Source organism: Danio aesculapii, chromosome 17 (genome assembly GCF_903798145.1).
Source record: "Danio aesculapii chromosome 17, fDanAes4.1, whole genome shotgun sequence".
NCBI classification, from domain to species: domain Eukaryota; kingdom Metazoa; phylum Chordata; class Actinopteri; order Cypriniformes; family Danionidae; genus Danio; species Danio aesculapii.
Window position 1 is genome coordinate 26,915,122 of NC_079451.1, and position 21,839 is coordinate 26,936,960.

General features: G+C 39.5%; 1 protein-coding gene across 1 annotated transcript in view; it reads left to right on the plus strand.

Moving 5' to 3' along the window:
* Nucleotides 1–21,839, plus strand: part of hhat (hedgehog acyltransferase) — a 68,695-nt gene that overhangs the window by 756 nt on the left and 46,100 nt on the right. Inside the window, exons 3-7 of the mRNA XM_056477525.1 lie at nt 4,883–4,950; nt 5,099–5,212; nt 5,287–5,481; nt 13,932–14,189; nt 14,358–14,520. Of these exons, the coding sequence (XP_056333500.1) occupies nt 4,883–4,950; nt 5,099–5,212; nt 5,287–5,481; nt 13,932–14,189; nt 14,358–14,520 (798 nt within the window). The remainder of the gene's footprint in view (nt 1–4,882; nt 4,951–5,098; nt 5,213–5,286; nt 5,482–13,931; nt 14,190–14,357; nt 14,521–21,839) is intronic.

The window sequence follows — 21,839 nt, forward strand, 5'->3', positions numbered from 1 at the left end:
GATCTCAGTAATTGTTGAATGAAGCTGTTTTCACTAATCAGTATAGTTTAGATTGAGCAAATTAGTTTTTAGGATTCAATATGAGGAATTGGATTATCATTTTTATATGAACTGACAGTATTAATCTTTTATTTATATGAATAGAAATACATACATATAAATACAAGTTTTATAATATAAAGGTATGGAAAGCTCGGACATTTTTAGGTCTTTGTGAATTTTATGAAGTTGATTCACTTGCATTGCTATAGTCGGAAGGGTTTATTCTTGCGCTTGAATTCATTTTGTTTTAAAGGAATAGTTCACCCGAAAATGAAAATTTCCTCATCATTTCCTCACACTCAGTTGGTTCTAAACTTTCAACGTTTTTCTTCTGTTGAACACAAAGCAAGATCTTCTGAAAAATGTTGGACAAAGCCATTGACAAGTCACAGGCTGTTTTTTTTTTCGACATTCTTCAGTTTATCTTGCACCAGAAGAAAGAATCTCAAACAGATTTTGAACAAGTGAAAGGTGTGTGTGTAAATGATGACAGAATTGGGATTTTAGGGGGGATGAAGAAGTATGAAAAAGTGTTACTGTAAGCAATGTATTTGTGATACATTGCGATATAAATGATAATATTAAATGATAGAGTTTTTATTTTGTCCATGCAATATATATATTCTCATATTGCAGAGCACTAGTCCACATGCTCCAGAATTAATCAAAAACTATCTGAATAGTCAAACCCTGATTTTACAGTGACGATTTATAATGAGTGTTGGAAGACCACTGAACTCAATCTTAATCGGTCTGGATTTGTTTGGTTTGTCAGCTCTAAACCTTGTCTTTGCCTTATACAAAAGGCTTCAGATTGAGGGGTTCAAGGGTACAATTTTAATTAACAGTCAAACACAGACTCAAATATTAAACCTTATGTATACCTACAAATAAATATAAATAAGTGAACAACCTTTAGACAACCAACCACTACCCCCTGGTTTGCAACAACCCATAAAGGTTGTTAATAAATGACAATGAAATACCAGGCCTGCGCAGTGGGTTGCACGTTCGCCTCACAGCAAGAAGTTCGCTGGTTCGAGCCTCGGCTGGGTCAGTTGGCGTTTCTATGTGGAGTTTGCATGTTCTCCCTGTGTTTGCGTGGGTTTCCTCCGGGTACTCCGGTTTCCCCCACAGTCCAAAGACGTGCGCTATAGGTGAATTGGGTAGGCTAAATTGTCCGTAGTGTATGTGTGTGAATGACATTGTATGGGTGTTTACTAGTGCTGGGTTGCAGCTGGAAGGGCATGCGCTGCGTAAAACATATGCTAGATAAGTTGGCGGTTCATTCTGCCGTGGTGACCCCAGATTAATAAAGGGACTAAGCCGAAGAGAAAATGAATGAATGAATGAATAAAATACCTGTTGAATTTATTTATTTTAAAAGATGTATGCAGAACGAATATAAAATACATTTTTTGCAAGCAAAATGCATTTTTAGTGCGAACATGGGCTTTATTTTCTGATGTGTCAGTTTGAAAAGGGCTGCTGTGGAATATGTGTGCATATATCAGTGTGTGTGTGTCTCTATGTATGTGTGTGTGTGTACGAAGTGCTCGTTTCTGTCGTGTTAACTGCTGACTCTAAGGGCTCTGAAAAGGTTGTGCTGTCATTTTGAGGGACGATGAGATCTCAGGTCAGCAAAAGGCAACACGCAGCACCCATTTTATCACTTTCAGCCAAAACATGCCAGTCAAAACAAGTGCAAAAATAAAGGTAGGAAATAGGGCATCTCCTCATGCGCAGAGAAAAACCATTGTATAAGTAATAACAACGGCTGAGACTGATGACACTTCCAAAAATAAATTTGTTAGCATTTCAAAAACAGCATTTCCATCTAGTTTGTTTAATTGCTGAGAAATCATTTGAAATTAATCTCAGCGGAACACTTGGGATGTTAAGAAAAACTTCATTTTAATTAATTTGTGAATAACAAGCTCATCTCAAATGCTATTTCATATTCATATTGCAGATATTTCAACTCAAAAATTGCATTGTGTCTTATTGCAAAGCCAGAAGTGAATTCTTCATCTTGAAGGCATCTTAAGGCACTATTTATTCCATTGTCTTGATATAAGATCCTAATTCAAAACGACACCAGATCAGTGTCACTTAAAATCTGTTATCACCACTAACATGCCCAGAAGACTTTGTCTGAAACCGGTTTGACCACCAGATGGCACTGTGAACTCACTTCTATTTGCATGTGCACTTTCCTTTCTAGACAAAAATGTGTGTGTGTGTATAAATATGACAGTGTGGATAGATCCTTGCTCTGCCAGTACACCCTGCAGGAAAACCGTCTGTCGAGGTGATGAGAGGTCCGTCCTGAGAAACTGGTTGAAGAAAGAGATGTAGGGAGAGAGGGATTAAGAAGGGGTGGGGTGGAGAAAACAAAACCAAACTGACACTGCATTGCAGGGGAGAAAGAAGAGAGGTAATGCATGCGTGCAGAGAATATGCAAGAGATTTTGAAACTTCAAACTACATGGTTCAACATGGAATCTTTTTGCAATACTGAAGTTCTTGAGCATGTGTTCCTCATAGTGAAATAGTTGATCTGAAAGGATAGTTTACCTAAATATGAAAGCTCTGCTTTTTTAAAATTAAGTTTAACATAAGGTCAAAGCTTCTCTCATTTATAAAAGGACAGATCATAGGAACTATTGTCTCTTAAAGTGTCATTTTCATTTTAAGAAATGGTTGAAACTTTTTATTTTGTGATCTATGGCCATTTGAAAACCATACAGGTATGGAATGACATGTGGATAAATAAATGATGGCAGAATATTTTTAGTGGAGCGGTTTCAGGAGAAAAGAAAGTGCCATGTCCTATAGTGTCTGTAGGATCAAAATGAATAATAAAGTAGATGTTGAATCATTTAGATTAGTAGTTTTCAACCAAGGGGCCCTCAAGATGACCCATTTTCAACTGTTTAAAATGATATTTCATTTGCATTGTAATAATAAGAACTCGACATTTCAATTTATTTTTATTGTTTTGTTTTTCATATAATTATAATCGAGTGAAGGTGGCGCAGTGGGTAGCATGATCGTCTCACAGCAAGAAGGTCGCTGGTTTGAGCCTCGGCTGGGTTAGTTGGCATTTCTGTGTGGAGTTTGCATGTTTTCCCTTTGTTCACGTGGGTTTCCTCTGGGTGCTCCGGTTTACCCCACAAGTCCAAAGACATGCGGTACAGGTGAATTGGGTAAGCTAAATTGTATTGTTGTGTATGAGTGTGTATGGATGTTTCCCAGTGATGGGTTGCACCTGGAAGGGCATGCGATGCGTAAAACATATCCTGGATAAGTTGGTGGTTCATTCCTTTGTGGCAACCCCAGAAAAGAAAATGAATGAAAATCGAGTGACTCAGTGGACAACAGGAAATATTTTGTGGTCTTAGAATACTGATATTAATAATAGGGTCAGAAAGATTGAGAACCAGTGTATTTAAGAGATGATCACTCCAAAATGAAAATCTGTTAACTTACACACCCTCAGGCTATTAAAGATATAAGTGACTTTTTGTCTTTAGCAAAACATGCTAGTCAACAGCTACCACTCTTTGAAAAAAAGCAAACGAAAATGATTAATGTTATAAAATAAAGTGGAGTTTGCATGTTCTCCCTGCGTTCGCGTGGGTTTCCTCCGGGTGCTCCGGTTTCCCCCACACAGTCCAAAGACATGCAGTACAGGTGAATTGGGTAGGCTAAATTGTTCGTAGTGTATGTGTGTGTGAATGTGTGTATGTGTTTCCCAGTGATGGGTCGCGGCTGAAAGGGCATCCGCTGTGTAAAACAAATGCTGGATGAGTTGGCGGTTCATTCCGCTGTGGCGACCCCGGATTAATAAAGGGGCTAAGCTGAAAAGAAAATGAATGAATGAATGAATGTAAAATAAAGTTTATTTTCCTTTCCAATTATTTTGTGCCAAAATATGAAGCCACTGGTATTCATTTTGTTTTACCTGAAAATATTTTTGACTCTCAAAGTACTTATAGCCTATTTAACTTTTTAAATGACCAAGGTTTCGAATATTCCTCTGAAGAAAAAAGGCACCCATATATTGTATGAGCTGAGAATGAGATCTCTTTAAGCTGCTATTGCTGGTTGTGTAGTTAGTGTAAACAAAAATTTGGGATCACCTCATTAATTACAATCAGGGGTCGGGAACCTTTTTTCAGCAAAGAGCCATTTCTGATTTTTTTTTTTTATCAAATGCATTTATTTAAAGAGCCATTGGGGGGGTGTATAACAAAATCTTGATTTATTATCATGCACAATTCAAAAATAAGCAAATATGACGCATCACAATGCATTAGGAAGGACGGTTTATATTTTTATTTTCTTTTTGCCATTGCCACTCATGAAATGTTTAAATTTACATGCGTGAGGTTACCATTGAAATGGAAGTTGCTCGCCCCTTATTGGTGTCACTATTCAAGTTAAACCACAGTGCCACACATGTGCATTGATTGAAACATCCTTTTATTTTAAAGTCCTTATTCATTTTGTTGTAAAAATACATTATAAAGGAAATTGTTATTGTATTTTCAATAGAAAACTGATTTTTAGTGACCGTTATAATTTTTTAAACTTTATAATATTATTGAGAAGAGACAGCTAGAGAGCCACATATTTTTGGTCAAAGAGCCACAAGTTCCCTACCCCTGACATATCAGATTGCTTATATTTTCTTCAAATGGTGATGTGTTTACATTTTATGCATCCAGAACTGTGAGTTGTCCTGTGTGTGTGTGTGTGTGTGTGTGTGTGTGTGTGTGTGTGTGTGTGTGTGTGTGTGTGTGTGTGTGTGTGTGTGTGTGTGTGTGTTTGGCAGAGCATGAGGTCAGTCTGGACAGAGAGGTGCAGCTGGAGAGAGGATTCTTTATATGGGGATTTAAGAAGGTGAGAGAACTCATGGTAATTATATTAGTAACGTTAATCATGGTGACACTTTTGACTGATGCACCCCTTTTGCAGTTGTTTTGTACAAAACACACACAGTCTCTCCATTTCTTTATGTATACACGTTTTTCTGTCTATGTGTTTTTAGGACCCTACTGATTTTGAGTGGAGTTTTTGGAATGAGTGGGCGTGGCGATCTCTTCTCTGGTCTCTGATTGGCCATGCTGTGGTGTCCAGGCTGGCATATTATTATCTGCCTCAGGTATGTTTAATTAGAAACAGAGTAATCAAATTTACGCAGGCTTGTTCATCTTTCTCTGTGCTCTTGTGTTACAGTATCGACTGGCAGTCTTTGCGATGTATGGTTTGATCTCAGCTGGTTGGATTCTCGGGGTGAGGGGTGTGATTGTTTTGATGCTGCATCTGAGCATCTCATTGGTGGTTGCTCAGCTACGTAGCCCCATCCTGTCGTGGTTTTGCTCCCTCTTGCTGCTCTCCACACTTAATGTCAGTGCCCTCCAGGATTTACAGGTGTGTGTGTGTGGGTTCGTCTGTCTGTCTGTAACTGCATATATGTGAGACCAAGAAAGGAGCTCCTTCTCTGAGAAGAAATTGCACAAAAGTGTCCAATTTAAAGGGTTGTTCTCCCAAAAATGAAAGTCTGGCCTCATTTACTTACTTTCATATCATTTCAAGTTCTTTCTTTTTTCTACCCTTTGGAACACAAAAGAGAAATCTGAATGATGTGCTAGTCGCTTTCTTCCCTTGCAATTACCATGAATAACAGCTAGATATTTTAAGCTTCAAAAAGGATACTAAACCACCATAAAAGTATAGTGAATATGGTCCTGTGCCTTACTTCACATTCATGAGGGTAGTAGCAGAACCTGACTAGAACAAATTGTTCTTTTTGAGTCAAACTCTTTCAGTCATTCGGTTTGTGAGATTTTCGTGGATTCAACACGTTTTAACATCAATTGCTTAGAGAGAGCCTAAATAATTAGTTTCTTGATGTGTTATTATTAAACTCCTACTTTCCATCAGTCTGAACTGCTCTGGGGGTGCATTTCGAAAACCATCGTTAGCTAAGGTTAACTAAGTTTAACTAAGTTTACAAGTTCCCGTGTTACAAACATAGTTCGTTGATTAGGCATTTCCCAAATCTGTCGTTCCAACGAACATTCTCAAACTGCATCACAAACTTGTATGATTACAACTACACCTCTAGAGCTGTAGTTAGAAGCATAGTCCCTGGTTGTGTTCTATTCCCAGTTATCCCCCCATGCAATATTCGTTTAGAACATTCTAACATTTAATGATTTGAAAAAAAAATTAATGTCATCTCTCTTAGGTGTAATTTGCTTTTAAAGTTTTTTTATTACAGTTCAATTTTAGCAATCTTCATATTCACAATTGTATTCCTTTCGTAGTGCACTTTGAAATTGACCTATTTTTAAAAGCGGAATTGCGTTACGTCTCCAAAGCTTGTGAAAACAAAAATATATAGCATACTTTAATGCTTTTGATTAAGGCTACTTATTTAGAAGGGCGACTTGGTGGCGCAGTAGGTAGTGTTGTCGCCTCACAGCAAGAAGGTCGCTTGTTCGAGCCAGTTGGCATTTCTGTGTGGAGTTTGCATGTTCTCCCCGCGTTCGCATGTGTTCCATCTGGGTTCTCCGGTTTCCCCCACAAGTCCAAAGACATGCGGTACAGATATATTGGGTTAGCTAAAATTGTCTGTAGTGTATGTGTGTGAATAAGAGTGTACACTAGAGTGTTAATAAGAGTGATGGGTTGCAGCTGGAAGGGCATCCGCTACGTAAAACATATGCTGGATAAGTTGGCGGTTCATTTCGCTGTGGCGATCCAGATTGATAAAGAGACTAAGCCGAAAAGAAAATGAATGAATGAATGAATAAATATTTATTAAGAAATGTATCTGTATATGGCATGGGCCTGTTGGTTAGAAGATTTCTGCAGATGTTTGAATGTGTCACTAGACTTAAAAAAAAAAAAAAAAAGTAAAATAAAAATAAAATATACAATATCCTACTTAATAAATAGCCTACTGTAAATTATGCCTATAACCATTAACGATTTATATGATTTATAAATGATATTAGAATACGTGTTAGCTTAGTGATTTTATATGAAATATTCTCAATAATATTTGTAAAGGAAACATAGGTCCTTTATGTGTCGTTTACATATATTTAAATTAATATGTAAAACGAGTGCATGTTTTTACCAAAACTAATATTGGATTTTTTTGCGTGTGTGTGTAAAACAATATAATTTGCACAAAAAGTTATGGTGGTTTTCTCTAAAAAGTAGTTACTCCACCCTGTTTAGAGCGTCATTATGGATGTTTTACGTTATAAATGAAGTGGTTTAATTGACGGATCTGCGACACAGAAACTACGGTTTTGGGAAACACCCCTCACTACATCGTTCTTTTCCCAAATGATGCATCGTGCTATGATAATTCTGCCGTGAGTTATGCCATTGTTAGGCAAACGAACTTCTGATTGGTTAGATGGCTCATTATTTTGTTATTGGCCTGTTTCTTTTAGCTATATTATGACATTACAGTAAATGTAAGTACTGTAATGCATAACACTAATAATTATAACCATTCATGATTCCATTGAGCTTATTACTGAAATGGGAAGTCAGATTCTTTTTGAGTGATTGAATTTTGTGCTCTAGTGCATTCGCTAATCATGAACAACAAAAATGCACACACAGTGTACAGCCAGAAATGCATTTCTCAGCTTCGGTGATAAGAACAGGAGTTTTATGGTATTTCTTCTTTTTAAAAACTATGTTTTAATTGTTTAATGACATACATTTATATTAAGCAAATTCCTCCATAACATATACAAACATTTTGTTTTAGCACTGTGTGCATGGGAGAGAGAGAAAAAAGAAAAATGGGAGTAAATTCCAAAAAATCCTAGACCCAAATCACGTGGCTTTATCAAATTGTTCTTATTTGTTTATAAATGGTTTTTATGATTATTAATAAAAAGATTTTAAGTTCACCACATGGTAGTGAACTTAAACCCGGAGTCTTTCAAATTGAGTCTTATTTATTTTTTAACCCATCTCTTGCCCACTGTTTAATAGAAGGAGAGAATAAATGTTTCCAATTAATTAAGATCAAAGTGAGGTAAATACTGTACAATCTTGTTAATTTTTGTACATTAAGGAAATATTATACCCCATCAAAGCTTTGGCTTTACCAAATATTCTGGAATAGGATGAGAAAATATTTAAAAAAAGTTATGTAGGCTCGGACAAAGTCTTGAAGAGAGGAAGTGTGTGTCTTGCACAAATGGAAGATTTATGAATCATATAAATACTTGTTTTCATTCATCATCTGTTAGAGAACTTCTAATGTGTTTGCCAATATTTGTTTTGAGTATAAATCGTGGCAAGTAATATGTTGCTATTTTTTGTTGTAACATTGATATAATCTTTATTGCATGGAAAGGACAGAACAGTCTTCTAAGTTTCTCCTTTTGTTATTCACATAATCTTAAAGATTTTAACCCAAGTTGAGCCAATGATGAGAGAATTATCATATTTGGTTGACATACCTACTGTATATGCCTTGAAATCTTTCTGTATTGATGAGGTGGAGGTGTGAAGGGCAAAGTGAGGAAGTCCAGCAGAGTCTGTCTGCTGTCTCCAGGGCTCTCAGAGCACATCTGCAGAGCTCCGCAGAGAGAATGGAGATGAGACTGAAACAAGCCTGCATTAAATGTCACCATTCTCTTCACACAAACCCAGAGATACTCTCTCCTGTGCAAACATTCAAAGCCAAATGTTTACATGCACAACTGTTTCACACACAATGGATGCTACAACAAAAAGTGCCCCAATAGGTCTTTTTTGTTTGTTTATCTGCTTGGTCATTTGACACAGTGAATGGTTGAGTGACAGCTGTCATTAGATAGCTGACTGATGGGCGAAGCAACAAAAGCAACAAGCTTGCGCAGATGGAGGGAAGGAAAGAGACTGAGGGAATATCGATCGGAGTAACAAATGAGTTACCTCCTTTCCTCAAGTTTCCCCTTGATTAATTGCGACAGAAGCCCAAAGCATCCACTCTTAATTAAACCTTCATCTAATTATTATCTATTACTCAGCGGCAGTCATTAACACACCGATCCAAAGAACAAACAACTGTAATTTAATCTATTGTGATCTTTATTCGCTTTTAATGATCCCTTTTTTCAGTTTTTTTCTGTTCACCTCAGTTACTTATGAGCTGTGAAAAACCCTCAGGAAGACTGCAATACCCATGCAGACTGCTAATGGCACCCAAAGAAAAACAGCATCAGCCAGCAGCTAATTTCAGAATGCTGCCCTGTCATTTAGTGCAATTTAGAGGTGGTTATAGCTTTATTTTTGAGTGGCGATAATGAGTTTTTGAAAGTGGCTGCTGCTGTGACTCCTGGCTGGATGCCAGCTGTCTTATTCCGAGCATGCCCAGTAGATCATATTAGTTTAGTTTCGCCACTGTGGATCTGTGGATGATGGCCTGAGGTGGAGTAATCTAGAAAGATGGAGCTGCAGTTTGCAGCAGTTGTTCATCACTTGCACAATAACCTACAGTTTAAGAGATCAGTCAGCATTTACTCATTCTCATGTCATTTATGAAACATAAATATATTCTGGAGAATGAATGCATGAGAATGATTTTTCCTGTATATACAAAAATGCAATGTAAAGTCAATGGAAACTGAGGCTGGTTATCAACATTCTTCAAAATATCTACATGCTGAACAGAAAAAGGAAGTCCTTTGCCATCTTCATGACAAATAAAGACAGTTTGTGCACTTAAGTGCAGGGTCCCAGCGGAGTCTTAAATTGTCTTAAATTTCAAAAACAAAATTTTAGGCTTTAAAAAGTCTTAAATTCACTGAAGTAATGTCTTGTAAGTCTTAAATCATTTTAAACAGGTCTTAATTTTCCGCTGTCCACGTAAAGCTATCCAATCAGGCCAACATCCATCCAATCACCAACAATCCATCTTATAAAAAAAAAGTTTTTTTCTTTTAATATTTTTATTTTTATTGCAAAGAGATACAATTTACAGTAGCTGTTCGACTTTATTTTTACAGACATTTCCCTAAATTAAATTCCATAATCAGGGAAAGAAAATTAAAAACAATTACATAATTCCCAATGATAATAGCAGAGCAACATATCACTTTACATGATACTTTATACTCAATCAATTTGGACCAAAAGCTAACAAATGTATATTTTTGATTATTTATGCCATTGTCTCCATAATAAATAAACTTTTAACAATGATATGTTTTCTTGTTTTGACACATTAAAATATTTCACTAAGAAATAATTACATTAATAAAATTACATTAGATTTTTTTTGTGTGGCAACCGACCGGGCCATTGGAAATAATCATTACTGTTTAGCGCTGTATAAGTCTAAAATTTTATTCATAATGGTCATAAAAGGATCATAAAAAGTCTTAAATTTGACTTGAATAAACCTGCAGAAACCCTGGAAGTGGTACTTAAAGTCCTATTTAAAAACTAAATTTACAATGTTTATTTTGTTAGTGCACATTGTTTTTCTTTAGGTAAACAATTAATCCATGTAAAATAATTCACTGAAAAAATGTTTTCGTAATCTTCAATTAAACTCTATTTGGTTCCTTGTTTTAGAGTGTCAGATCTACTGAGTGTAACACCCACTGTTAATTTGCTACTAGGGAATGATGCACAAAAAGAAAGCTCCACTCCCTGCTTAATGTTTTGTTCCAGCTAGAAGTACAACAACTTACTAAAAAGTTCCGGTTCAAGCTAACTTTAAAAGTGCCAAAATAACTTTGCATTGGATACATTGTATCAAAAACTGCAGTGGAATTCAACCCAAGGTGATTTTAGTCAGAAAAAAACTGCATATGTGTTTCATCAGAGTAACTATAGTTACGGATACTAAGCTTTGATCAACTGAAAGATTCCCACCCAGCTGCCTTTGGCTTTGATTTTGAAGAATACATTTATAAATTTATGATTTCAAACCCAACAAACTTCAGAAAGTATGGCTGTGTTGTGTTTCTTTCAAATTTAGAAGCAAATGCATTCCACAGTTTTACAAGTGAAGTGTGTCTTTTCTGTCCCACTGGCGGAGTTAAACAGAATTGGAAAAATAATGACCGTTTCCAAACATACTGAAGCACAGAGAGGCTGTTGTGATCCTGAATAAACTAGATTTGATTTTTATTTTCGGGGCTTTGGCAGAGTTAGTAGAGGGTGACAATGTTATTGTGGGGGAATGGGATCTGAACACACCAAAGCAAATCTTCTTTTTTTTGTTCTGGGTTTGTGATCAAACTGTACAGTTAGCCTGTGCCTTCTGTCTGCCACTTTTTGTTATGGATTTTTGTTGTAGACTGTGGCACTGCTTCACCAGTTTTCATCGTTTATATGTATATAGACATAGTATATAGTACCAGGTTGGACCGCCTTTTGCCTTCAGAACTGCCTTAATCTTTGGTGGCATAGATACAGTAAGGTACTGGAAATATTTCTCAGAGATTTTGGTCCATATTGGCATATAGTATCATGCAGTTGTTGCAGATTTGAGTCGACTGCACATCCATGATGCGAATCTCCCATTCCACCAAATCCCAAAGGTGCTCTGTTGGGTTGAGATCTAGTGACTGTGGAGGCCATTTGAGTACAGTGAACTCAGTGTCATGTTCAAGAAACCAGTCTGAGATGATTCGCACTTTATGGCATGGCGTGTTTTCCTGCTGGAAGTAGCCATCAGAAGATGGGTACACTGTGGTCATAAAGGGATGAACATGGTCTGCAACAATACTCGGGTAGGATGTGGCATTGGCACGTTGCTCAATCGGTACTAATGGGCCCAAAATGTGCCAAGAAAATATCCCCCACACAGTTACACCACCACCAGCAGCCTAAACCATTGATTCAAGGCAGGATAGATTTATGCTTTCATGTTGTTGACGCCAAATTCTGACCCTACCATCTAAATGTTGCAGCAGAAATCAAGACTTATCAGACCAGGCAACGTTTTTCCAATCTTCTATTGTCCAATTTTGGTGAGCCTGTGTGAATTGTAGCCTCAGTTTCCTGTTCTTAGCTGACAGGAGTGGCACCAGGTGTCGTCTTCTGCTGCTTTTGCCCATCTGCCTCAAGGTTGAACGTTTTGTACGTTCAGAGATGCTCTTCTGCATACCTCAGTTGTAACAAGTGTTTAGTTATGTTACTGTTGCCTTTCTATCAGCTCAAACCAGTCTGGCCATTCTCCCCTGACCTCTGGCATTAACAGGGCATTTGTGCCCACAGAACTGCCACTCACTGGATATTTTCTCTTTTCGAGCCATTCTCTTTAAACCCTAGAGATGGTTGTGCATGAAATTCCTAGTAGATCAGCAGTTTCTGAAATACCCTGGCCAGCCTGTCTGGCACCAACAATCTTGCCACATTCAAAGCAACTTAAATCACCTTTCATCCCAATTCTGATGCTCAGTTTGAACTGCAGCAGATCATCTTGACCATGTCTACATGCCTAAATGCATTGAGTTTTTGCCATGTGATTGGCTGATTCGAAATTTGTGTTAATGAGCAGTTGGACAAGTCTACCTAATAAAGTGGCCAGTAAGTATAGATGATGAAATGTTTACTTAAACAATTCAAGTGACTTAATTGGCTTCTATTTACTTCATAGAAGGAAAAACAAATACTATGGAAGACAACAGGTGGAGTTTTCCAGCTTTTTTCAAAATATTGAATATTGATTGATTGATTTAAAGAATTTTTTTTTATCTCTTTAAAATCTAGACATTAACTTACCTGGATAAATAAACATTCATCACTATGTACTTTTGTAATTTTTATTGATTCAAATTAAAAAGTAGTACTCATTCGTGTATCTGCGTTGTTACTAAATGCAGTTGAGTTGCTGCCATTGTGATTGGCGGATTCGAAATTTGCAATAACGAGCTGTTGGACAGGTGTATCTAATAAGGTGGCTGGTGGGGGTATAATACTACTGTACTATATATGCAATTTGAAAGTACACCATTGCAGTCCTAACCTAATACTACTACTATTTCTACTACAAATACTACTAATAATGATGATGATTATTATTATTCTGGGTATCAGACAAAGAGGTCAATCTGGGAGATGAACCGAAAGGCTACCAGAGGAAGCATTTTAATATTTATTCAGTGTCACTTTGGTGGCACCTTTTCAAAAGGTACACTTGTACCATACAAGTGGAAAAATACCTTAATGGTACACTATTGTAATTTTTAAGGTTCACTTTTGTGCCTTTAAGGTACTATGAGGTATACATTTGAACTTTTTAGGTATTAATATGAACCTTTAAGGACTTGTTAGGAACAAAAACATTTTTTTAAAAAGGTAACACCCCAGTGACAGGTTTTGTACCTTTAATTCTAAGAGTGTACATTTGATGAGGAACAAATTTGCACCCATTCAAAAACTGTGTTCCATGTTGTATGAGTTTGTATAATAGCTTTATCATGTGGCCAGTGGCATCAGGATAACTGTTTTACTGGCCAGTGAAGTGTCCTTTAAATGCACACTGCAAAATTCAAGCAGAAACAGTAGATCATCTGGGTATTTTTTTCCTTTCTGGTTTATGAAAACTATGAATTCTGATACACTACAAATTAGTGTTTTCCCAATTATCTTGTAAGGAAATGGTATTTTTGCAAGAATTACTTTACAACCATTAATTCATGCAGATATGTTAATGTTATTATGCAGTATGAATGTAAACCAGACTACATTTGCCTCAATGTCATGTAACTTACAAGCTTTAATAGTGTTGCTTCACTAGCATTTATTTATTCAACGTCATCTGCCATCTTACTGTAATTTTAAGTCACTGGTTCCTTTTGTGTAGATGTTAATGTTTTTCCCCTCTTTATTTTCTCCAGCGTGGCTGGTACACTTCCGAGGATCAATACTACCTCTTGCTCTTCAGCACTGCTGTTTGTAGTTTGCGCTGCATTAGTTTTAGTCTGGAGATGTGTTGGCACCCCCTGCAGGCTGGAGGACCAAACCACTGCTCATCTCTTCAAAATCAAGCACTTAAGACTCTATTTTATCAGTTCTTCAAACTCACTGCTTTCTGCTTCTATCATCCTCTGTTCTACAATGGACCCATCGTGACCTACAAAGACTTCAGTGAACAGGTTAGAAAAGCAAGAGGTCTATTACAGGATCTGTGTTGTATACAGATGTAACGTCTCTCTCTCTCTCTCTCTCTCTCTCTCTCTCTCTCTCTCTCTCTCTCTCTCTCTGTCTCTCTCTCTCTCTCTGTCTCTCTCTCTCTCTCTGTCTCTCTCTCTCTGTCTCTGCAGATTGAGAGACCAGTGTGTAAAGTGTCCATGCTGCATGTGTTCAGTGGAATACTGCGCTTGTGTGTCTGGTGGTGCTTGGCTGAATTCATGATCCACTTCATGTACATTCATGCCATCCAGAGCAATGAAACTTACCTGGAGATGCTGCCGCCTTGGGCAATGGGTAAGTCTGTGGATGCATATCGTTTTGTCATAGTACTGAATGTGATGAAGACCATATAAACAGTCTTTACAGACAGATATGCTATATCTGTGCAGTTTTTTTTCACCCCGAATGTGCAAAAAATAGCCCCAAACACAACCTGTTTTGTTGTTAAATAAATACACTGCCATTTAAAAATGTGTGTTTTGCTTAGGTTTTTGAATGTTTTTGAAAGAATAAATTATTGGATGTAAATACAGTAAAAAGATGTTTTCTAAAGGATGATTACAATTTAAAATATCTGTTCAAAATGTCAATAGTTTATTTGTATTTTTAAATGTAGTTATCAGGGGTCACCACAGCGAAATGAACCGCCAACTTATCCAGGAAATGTTTTACACAGTGGATGCCCTTCCAACTGCAATCCAGTACTGGGAAACACCCATATACATTCATTCACACACTCATACACTACAGCCAATTTAGTTTATTCAATTAACCTATAGCGCATGTCTTTGGACTGTGGGAGAAACTGGAGCACCCAGAGGAAACCCACACGAACACGGGGAGAACATGCAAGCTCCACACAGAAATGCCAACTGACCCAGTTGGGGCTTGAACCAGCGACCTTCTTGCTGAGAGTCGACACTGCTAACTACTGGGTCACCATGAAGCCCTGAATTTTCATTATTTTCATGTTATTTTGACATGCTTAAAAACATTTCTTCTTTTTCTTTTTTTTATTATTATTATTATTATTATTATTATTATTATTATTATTATTATTAGCAATGCTGGAAACAGTTGTGCTACTTACTATTTTTTGCAGGAACTGTGGTATACTTTTTTCATCATTCCTTTCTGAATAAAAAGATTAAAATAACAGCTTTTATTTGAAAAAGAAACTATTTGTACCATTTATAGATCATTTTAGTCTTTTTAACAGTTTCGTCCATCCTGACTAAATAAATTCTGAATATTATTAGACTGCTACTGTATTGATCCTATTCTTCAATGCGGGAGTGCGCTCATTTTTGTGATTGTTTTAGAACTTCCGATTCAGTTGCCTATGAGAGAAATGACTAGGAATAATAAACGGCAGAAAATGGTCAAACTACTTGCTCTACAAACAAGGGTTTGCATGGCTAGACAGACAAAGTTCAATAATATAATAAGAAAATATCAGTTTGCAACATCAAGCAGCAAAATTAGCTGTTTTTAACGTCTACAAATGAGTGGAAGTGAATGACGCGAAGAATAAGGTGAGCTTACATTTTTGACATACAAAAAAAACAAATTCTACCTTTTAATATAATTGAATGACTCATAAATAACCATTGCTGCTGCTTCAAACTACTTATTTAAATTGAGTTGTAACAATACAATCCATAAGGTTTTTTTGGAGACAACTTAATTATTTTATGTTCAATCCACTTAAATTTGTAAAAACTATTAAGTTAACTTAATAGATTTGTGTTGGGTCAACATGAAGGAATTATGCTGAACCCAGCATTTTTTCAGTGTAGTTTTTAATCCAAATTATTATCAGAATTGATGCAGCCAGTCATGTTGTAACGGGTTATTTTGGGTGCTAAATTGTTTATTATATAATTATGCTAACAGATGTTCACAATGAGATACAATGCATACACACTGTGCGTCTGTGTGTGTGCTCTCTCCTGTGCAGCATCTTGACTTACACTCTTGCTGTGTATTGATCTGCAGAAGTTGCTGATTTGTGCTCTTTGAACTTTGATTCAAAAACACAGACTCTGCAAGAGAGAAGATTGTAGCGGTGCAGCAGCACACTGCAACGTTGACTCGTTATCGCCACTTTCTACCTGAAATTCTGTCCTGTTTTGTTCATAAGCTTTTAGCTCTGTACCAGTGGGATATGAGAAAAGACAGATGCTGTTCTCAGTTTCCAATGATACAGAGAGAGCGAGAGAGAGAGAGAGAGAGAGAGAGAGAGACTAGAGAGGAAAGTATGATCAAACTAAATTATGAAACACTTCAGAATAAAAATGAAATCTGATATAAATCATAAAATCTGTGGTCTTTCTCAGCCTGAATAGGATCAAAGGATGAAATGAGCTTCATCATATATACTGTATTGCAAATCTATGTGAATGCCTGGTGTGATTGAACAGCTGTTCTGTTTTAGACAATACCTTTCATGTAGTGTGTAATATACAGTGCTCAGTATATATAAGTACACCCCTCACAAATCTATCTTTTAAATGCATATTTTTAATAGGAAGCTATACAATATTATATTTGTGCATATACATTAGATTAGTCAGTACTGAAGCCAAATCTGGAGGTAATCTAACAAAATAACTTACGATAACAGTCCAAAAACGAGGACACCCAAATTCATATGTTATAGAAAAATATTAAACACAAATTTAAAAAAGGAAAATTCAAGAGAAGCAAAACGTTTTTAAAAATTAGTTGAAATTTTATAGGTTGTCATTTATTTTTTGCAATATTTTATTTGCAATGCAATGTGTTGTCTTTAAATTTTCTAAATAGGTTTGGTGACTAAAATATTATCCTAAAAAATATCTGTTTAATAAATCTGTTTTGTTTGAATGCACCAAAATACATTGCGTATATTCACTGAGAAATGAATCAAAATATTCATTTTCAAAATGGGTAGTACTCAATTATGCTGAGTACTGTAGTTGTTTATGAACTTAAAAGGGAAAGTTTTAAAGATCTAAGTGCACAATATGTTCGCTTTGTATAAAGTTCTTGTCATGGATTGGTCAGGCTCTCACGACCCCCACTCACGAAGATCACCATCACCTGACTTCTAATGAGCACACAGCTGCATCACATTCACGAGCACCAGATAAAAGCACAGCACTCCAGTCGCTCATTGTCCGGGCTCGTCTCGACGAAAGCGGACAACTGAGCGACCACTCAGCGTAGTCATCCTCAGCTAAAACAAACGATTTACTTACCTGTTCTCTTTGTATTCCTCCTAGTCTTCCTGGTCCTCCCGAATCGTCCTGTCTTCCAGTCCTTCCAAGTCTGTGTCATCCTCTGTCAGCTGTATCTGGTGTGTGCTGTCCATCCTCGTGTATTCCTGTTACCCAGCCACGGAGGAAAAGACCCCAACATCATTCCTGATCCTCCTGGCTATCCTTCATGTGCTCCTTGTTGTCATTTAATAAACACCCTAACGTTTCCTTACCTCTGTCTCCTGTCCGCTTCATAACAGAAGCCCGGACCATTAACGACGACAACATGAGCACCCCCGATCACCTTCAAGAGCTGGTGGACCAGTTGAAGCGGATTCTACAGCCACCAGCTCCACTTTCCAACGCACCACCAGCACCGAGCACTTCCGCCTCCACAGTTTCTTCTTCGGCCCTTCCTTCCAGTCCCATGGCCCGACCAGCGCCCTACTCAGGCGGAGCGGGGGAGTGCAATGGTTTTCTGTTACAATGTTCCCTCATATTCGAAATGCAACCTTCTCTATATCCCACAGATAAGTCGAAGATCGCCTACATCGTATCTCTACTCTCTGGACCTGCACTTAAATGGGCTGAGACGATCTGGAACCAAGCCGGGCCGGTCATGAATTCCATCACTACCTTCACGGAGTATTTCAAAGAGGTGTTTGGACGTTCTGATGGGGAAGTAGCCGCTGGAGAGCAGCTGTATCATCTAAAGCAAGGTACTCTATCTACACAGGAATATGCTCTCCGGTTTCGCACTCTAGCAGCTGCAAGTGGATGGAATGAGAGATCGTTGTTGACCACGTACCGGCTCGGCTTGGAACCCACTCTCCGAATCCAACTGGCCACATTAGATGATACAATGGGTCTGGAGAGATTCATCCAACATTCTCTCCGATGTTCCGATCGTCTCCGTTCCTATCAACAGGACACCATCACCCCCTCGTCTGCACTCCTCCAATCGCCTGAGTCAACAGCCTCTCCAGAACCAGAACCCATGATAATAGAGTCTGGAAGACTGACATCAGCGGAACGACAGAGGAGGCTGACCCGGGGTCTGTGTCTATACTGCGGTGTCAGTGGACACACCCGTATGGAGTGTCCCCTTCGTCCCATTCGGACTTCAGTGAGTGTATTCAGTACGAATATTGAACAATGTAAACCACTTACTACCACCGTACAAATAACTACTGCCTCTATTTCTCTCCTTGTCACAGCCCTCATCGACTCCGGGTCAGCAGGTAACTTCATCTCCCAATCCCTCTGTCGTCAACTCCACCTCCGTACTGAGGCGTCCTCGCATATATACCAGATACAACCGATAACCCAGTGCACTCGATCTTCGACCCGTATCCATCGACAATGCGAAGACATCCTTCTTCAAGTGGGGTTGTTACATCAAGAGAGGATTCAATTTCTGGTTCTGGAGGGTGCAAATATGGACATCATTCTAGGGCGCCCGTGGCTGGTGAAGCACGATCCCATCATCTCTTGGGGCACAGGAGAGATAAAGAAATGGGGATCTGGATGTACACCTGCCTGTTTTCCAAATCTCCCTCCTCAAGGTCGGAACCCCATTTCTTTGTTTGCAACATCGGTCGAGAGCCCTCCTGAGAAGCAGTCTATCCACATTCCTAAGGAGTACAGCTCCTTTCATGATGTCTTCTGCCCCAAGAGAGCTTCCCAGCTACCGCCGCATCGGCCATGGGACTGCGCGATCGACCTAGTTCCAGATGCCCAGTTGCCAAGAGGTAGGATCTACCCGCTCTCGCTTCCAGAGAATCAGGCAATGGAAGATTACATAAGGGAGGCTCTGAGTCAGGGGTACATACGTCACTCAAAATCACCAGCCGCCTCAAGCTTCTTCTTTGTGGCCAAGAAGGACGGAGGGCTGCGTCCATGCATCGACTACAGGGTCCTAAATAACGGTACAGTAAAATACCGATACCCCCTTCCTCTGGTACCAGCCGCTTTGGAACAGCTCCGAGAAGCTAAAGTCTTCACTAAATTGGACCTCCGCAGCGCGTATAATCTGATAAGAATACGTGAGGGGGACCAATGGAAGACAGCATTCGTGACCCCTACTGGCCACTATGAATATGAGGTCATGCCTTACGGTCTGGTCAACGCCCCCTCCGTATTCCAAAACTTCATTCATGAAGTCCTCCGGGAGTTTCTTCACCACTGTGTAATAGTGTACATAGATGACATCCTCATTTACTCCCGGAGTGAGGCCGAACATCGCCAACACGTTGCGGAGGTCCTACACACATTGAGAGAACATCACCTCTACCTCAAAGCGGAGAAATGCTCATTCCACCAGAAGTCGATTCATTTCTTGGGATACATCATTGACCAAACCGGTATACGTATGGATGGGAAGAAAATTGAGGCTGTTCTATCCTGGTCAGAACCCACTTCCATTAAGGAGCTCCAGAGGTTTCTTGGGTTTGCTAACTTTTATAGACGGTTTATCAAGGACTACAGCAGGATTACATCACCTCTCACTAATCTCCTCAAGGGTAAACCCAAAGGACTGGAGTGGACCAAAGAAGCAGCCGCAGCCTTCCGCCTTCTTAAGAAGGAGTTCACAAGGGCCCCACTCCTGACTCATCCTGACCCAAATCTTCCTTTCGTGGTGGAAGTGGACGCATCCACCACCGGCGTCGGGGCAGTATTATCTCAACATCATGATACACCGCCCCGACTGCATCCCTGTGCCTATTTCTCTCGGAAGTTGAGCCCGGCGGAGCAGAATTACAGCATAGGAGACAGGGAGCTTCTAGCAATCAAGCTAGCCTTGGAGGAGTGGCGTCACTGGTTGGAGGGAGCCAAACATCCGTTCCAGGTGATCACAGATCACAAAAACCTCCAATACATCAAAGAGGCCAAGAGACTATGTCCACGTCAAGCCAGATGGTCACTTTTCTTCTCACGTTTTGATTTCTCCATTTCCTATCGTCCAGGACCCAAGAATCTAAGAGCAGACGCTCTCTCTCGTTTACACGAGCATCACGATCATGAAGAACTCCCAACGAAGATTCTTCCCGAACACATCTCCATTTGTCCGATCACCTGGAACGCTCCTCCAGTCGTTGCCACTCCGGAAGCCCCTGCTCCGCCGGGATGCCCTCCTCATCGGCAGTTCATACCACCTGAACACCGGGTAGATCTGATCCACTCCTTACATACCTCGCTAGGCACTGGACATCCAGGGATCAACAATACTCTCTCGCTAGTATCCCAACGATTCTGGTGGCCAAACATGGCAAGGGATGTGAGGCAATATGTTCAGGGCTGTAAGGACTGTGCCCAATCCAAGAGCCCACGTCATCTACCCGCTGGAAAGCTCCATCCCTTGCCGATTCCGAACCGTCCCTGGTCACACCTAGGAGTGGACTTTATCACTGACCTCCCTTCGTCAGAAGGTAATACCTGTATTCTAGTCATAGTAGATAGATTCTCAAAGTTTGTCAAACTAATCCCTCTGAAAGGTCTTCCCACAGCCTTTGAAACTGCCGACAATATCTTTAATCAAGTCTTCAGGTCATTTGGTATTCCAGAAGATATTGTGTCGGACAGAGGTCCACAGTTCATCTCACGTCTATGGAAAGCCTTCTTCAAGCTCCTAGGTGTGGCCGTCAGCCTCTCTTCTGGATATCATCCCCAAACCAACGGGCAGACAGAGAGGAAGATTCAGGAGGTGGGACGGTTCCTGAGGACCTTCTGCAGTGGTCACCAGAACTCCTGGAGCCAGTATTTGGGCTGGGCAGAATATGCCCAAAATTCACTGCGGCAACCCTCCACCGGACTCACGCCATTCCAGTGCGTCCTGGGCTTCCAACCACCGCTCTTTCCCTGGGATGGCGAACCATCTGATGTCCCCGCAGTGGATCACTGGTTCCGGGAGAGCGAGAGAGTCTGGGACGAGGCTCATCAACATCTGCAGAGGGCAGTCCGTCGAAGCAAGGTAACCGCCGATAGGAGAAGGTCTGAAGAACCCAGATACACACCCGGACAAAAGGTGTGGCTATCCACCCGGGACATACGCATGCGACTGCCCTCTCGCAAGTTAAGTCCCCGATTTGTTGGTCCCTTCACCATCGTGGAACAGGTTAACCCCGTCACCTACAAACTACAATTACCCTCTCACTACCGTATTCACCCTACATTCCACGTATCACTCCTGAAACCCTATCACGATCCTGTTCTTCCCTCCACAGAGCCTGACCACGAAGAGGAACCCCCTCCTCCACTGCTCCTAGAAGAAGGAGCCGTCTACGCAGTGAAGGAGATCTTGCGTTCCCGACGTCGTGGTGGCCAGTTGGAGTACCTGGTGGACTGGGAAGGGTACGGCCCCGAAGAAAGGAC